General features: G+C 30.6%; 1 protein-coding gene across 1 annotated transcript; it reads right to left on the reverse strand.

The window, feature by feature from the left end:
* Positions 1-228: 228 nt before the first annotated feature.
* On the reverse strand, positions 229-2,524 carry HELRODRAFT_164259 (hypothetical protein; the record flags this gene model as incomplete). Its single annotated transcript, XM_009029241.1, has 2 exons — positions 229-312; positions 2,084-2,524. 2 exons carry the CDS (start codon positions 2,522-2,524, stop codon positions 229-231), a joined length of 525 nt encoding a protein of 174 aa, XP_009027489.1.
* Between the last annotated feature and the right edge of the window lie 1,792 nt (positions 2,525-4,316).

Here is a 4,316-nt window from a genome sequence, read left to right on the forward strand (position 1 = left end):
TGTTATAATACTCGCTGTCGTAACCGGTTTACGATGCGACGGGTTCAAATCTTCGATTGAATAAAATACTCCAAACAGTTATTAAACTTTATTTACAGAAGAAATCAACTATTATTAGTTATTAAACTTTATTTACAGACGAAATCAACTATTATTAGTTATTAAACTTTATTTACAGAAGAAATCAACTAATCGTTTATTTCCAGTAAATTCGCACTAACGCAACAATTAACTTTTAAATCTTTCAAAATCTATCGCTATGACAACGTCAACAAACAATTCAAATATCGCTTTAAATAATTCACCGAATCGCTATTCACAAAATCACGAATTTCACTAATCACGAATATCACTAATCACGAATATCACTAATCACGAATATCACTAATCACGAATATCCCAATCACGAATATCACCAATCACAAATATCTTGCGACGTGCGCTTATATACTCTTCGCAAGCGTCGTTTCTAGATTCTTCCCGATGGTCCGATTCCAGCATACTCTAGAACGTTCCAGTCACTAGAACATTCTAGAATACGCTAGAATCTAGTGCGTTCGGTAGCACGGTTATAACAATAAAAACGTTTTCGTCGTTTTTGGCGTTTTTCTGGAAGTTCTGTTTCACATGAAATATCCGACGACATAGTTTCTGCTGTTATTTTGGCTTCTGCTAGCAATAAGTCCCATTTTTCACGTAGATCCTTCAGTTCCCCAAGAAGAATGTCGATGTTTTCTACTTCTACATCCAATGTGGCTTCTCTGGCTTGAATAATTTTGTTTCGATTGTTTATAGCAACTAAAACTTTGAGCCATTAAAACACACTTGTATGATTCCATATAACGCTCAATTCCTTGCAATTCAGTCTTACTTTCTGATGACAAATTTAATTCTTTACATTTAATAATAGCATGTTTGATAATTGGCAGGTGCTTCGCAATCGGTTTCACACTTTCCACACGTGCCGACCATCTAGTTTGAGAAAGATTATGCAGTGAGCATCCAGTTAATCTCTGTAGAATTTCCCATCGTTGAGATCGTTCCCATCCCATCGTACGCAAAGAAATTGTACAACTTTTGAACTATTCCAAAAAAAGTTATAACGTCATTGCAACATTCTGCTGCATGCATACCGCACAAATTTAAACTATGGGCGCCACAATTTGAAAATTTCGCTGGAGGATATGCATGTGCAATGATTACTTGTGCTCCTTTGAACTTTACTGCCATATTTGAGCCGTTGTCGTATCCCTGACCTCGACAGTCATCCAGAGAAATTTTGTTTTTCTCCAGTTCATATTTGATCATATCTGCAACATCCTGGCTAGTTTTTTTGTTATAATCAACAAATGCAAGAAAACGTTCTTTGACCAAAAATGTTGAGTTGCAGTTTTGTACATGTCTCAGAATGAAAGTACTTTGTTCTGTATGAGAACAATCTGGTGTAGCATCTACCATAATTGAAAAATACTTAGACCTTTCTCTCTCTGCCAAAATTTCTTGAATAACTTTTGAGCTGCATGCTTCGATAAAGTCATTTTGAGAATCTGCTGATAAGTAATGAACCTGAAGGCATTGTCCAAGTTTTTAAGATTTTTGAACTTTAGAAACATGCTCTTGTAAAAACGGATCAAACTGAGCTAACAGTTCTATAATCCCAAAGAAATTTCCATTATCATGGTCATCAATTTTGTTGGAAGAACCTCTGAATGCAAGTCCTCTTTCACCCAAAAATAAAACCACTGCTAAAATTCGTTTAAGCAATTCTTTCCAGTATTTTACTTTTGTAGCAATTTCTTTATCAATCTGAGACTCTATATTCTTTCCAAAGAGAAATCTTCTTTCTGAATCGCGCCACTTTATAACATTTTTTATGACCGTCACTTTTTTCATGAGCTGGTATTTTATCGTACACTTTACGCCATGTTTTTAGTTTTGACCATCCTTGATCACTTGACAAAATTGGTCTGCAAGATACGGCAATTTCACTAAATAATCTACATGGGAAACAAAACAGGGATTCTTTTTCTTTACTCCATACCAACCAATCCCTTTCACAAACATCTTCATTTTGTCTGGACACCTTTAAAATGCACGTCGGAAAAGCTCTTTGTCCATCTCCCGGAAAATTGTCCGGGTGTCTAGGTGGACCGTTTCGAATCACGGTTTCTATAGTCTGTGTGGGTATTGGCCCGGCTGGCAAAGTACCAACGTCAAATCCAAATCTTTCAACAGTTTCTATGTTTACAGAGGCATCATTATCTTTTATTATATTTACACTGTCATTATTTTGAGTTTGGATATCGCTATTTCCATTTTCATCCAATCGGTGCGATTCTGAAAATTCTAGCCCTACCGGACAGACAGACTCAGCCGAAGTAGGAAAATTTACGGCTGTCTTTGTTTTGTTTTTTTCTTTAATGATTCCAAATTGAAATAACGAACGACTGCCGATTTTGTCGTTTTCCAAAGCAGTAGCTTTTTCCTTCCGCTTTTGTGAGCCCGATTTATGTTTATATTCCATAATTAATTAAACAATATTAATTTATTAATATTTTGTGATTGTTTATTTTAAAAGCAGTTTAAACACTACAATTTTCGCGCAAAAATTTTTCAAACAGAAGTGGCCTGATGTAGGCGTGTTCAAAAATTGGTAAGTAAAGATCATAGATTATAAATAATGAATATAAATGATATATATCTTCAGCAAGATAATATTAGAAAATCATAATTATGTTGTAATACATAAAGTTATGTAGTACATTATGTAGGCTTAAAATTTTGAAAACTAAATTAAGCTAATTTAAATTGTAGCGCGCGACCATTGAATTACATATAGGAATTTTAATTCAATAGTTTGGCGTAAGTTATTTATTCTCTAGTTTTGTGAGTCGTTGGTCGTTCAATTTATTTATTTCAGTTTTATTATGCGTCTACAATATAAAAAATATTGGAAATGTCATACATGGAATTATATAACTGGAAGCGCCCTACAAGCGTTTTAACATTGAAAATTTTTTTCAACGGGCAAGTACCTCTGGAAGCAGGTTTCTAAAAATTAATTATTCATGAGCATTTTGGTTTATTTTTAGAAAAATCTGAGATATAATTAGAAAAAATCTTGGCCTTCCCGAAGTTATGTTAATGACTCTTTGCCGATCTGCATTCAGTTCGTTAGTTAAAATTTATTTCGTTTTCAACATTCCGTGAAGTTTTAGGTTAATTTATGAGGTTTATACAACCACCGTATTTAATGTTTAATCGTTAAATGGATATTGCCATTTTTTGATGCATCAGAAAAATCGAAGATTTATAATAAGTTCGTTAGCGATCCTCATTTTCTGAAATAAAGATTTCTTCATTCATTCTCCCAGCACCCACGAAACACGATGATGATCACTTACTTCATATCATTTCATTAGAGTAAGAATCATTCCTAAATTAAATTAGATTCTAATTTAGAATCTAGAAAACGAAAAGAAGTCGGTAAAAATTTTATTGTAAAAACTAAAAATGAAATGTTATTACTATTTAAAAAATATAACTCATAATCAATTTATAATATTGTTATAATATAAATAAATTAATCAACTAATAATTTTTAAATTAAGATGTAATTCCTGTGCATATGTCCTCAACTAGAATCTTTCAACACTCCAAAGCTTACAATTCAAAGGAATAATTACTTTCAACATCACATACCCAAGCCAAATTTAATCACACAGAGGAAGTTTTTAAAATTTATTTTGGTAGTAAAAGCAAACAATTTTTTTTTCTGTTTAAATGTTATGATTTATAATTTTATATTATTTATTAATATATTATATTTTATTATATATTATAATTTATTTTATAATATTATATTTATATAAATTAAATAAATTATATATATATTTATTATATTTATATATATTATTATATTTATTATAATTATATATATATTATTATGTTTATTATAATTGAAAAAATATATTGATTATATTAAAATTTAAAGTAACATCAATATGGTATTCCACATTACTATTTTAATTAATAATAATAAAATAAAAAGATTTATGTGGCTTGTTATCTAGTTCTAATTAATTAACCAATTATTTGTTGTTGATAAAACAAGAAAATTTCGATGCCAGTACAAACGTCGATTTTTTAAAGTACACGAACGAACATACCGACATTGAAATTTTTGAGTTTTTTTTTAACATTAATTTATTAGACAGTTTAAAAAATAAAAAGTCAAAAATTCAAAATAAAAATACAAAAAAGCCTCTCTTCTACTAGTATGAGTCTAGTTTTTCCAGGCACAAGTAACATTGAAA

The sequence above is a fragment of the Helobdella robusta genome (assembly GCF_000326865.2).
Source record: "Helobdella robusta unplaced genomic scaffold HELROscaffold_6, whole genome shotgun sequence".
Classification (NCBI taxonomy): domain Eukaryota; kingdom Metazoa; phylum Annelida; class Clitellata; order Rhynchobdellida; family Glossiphoniidae; genus Helobdella; species Helobdella robusta.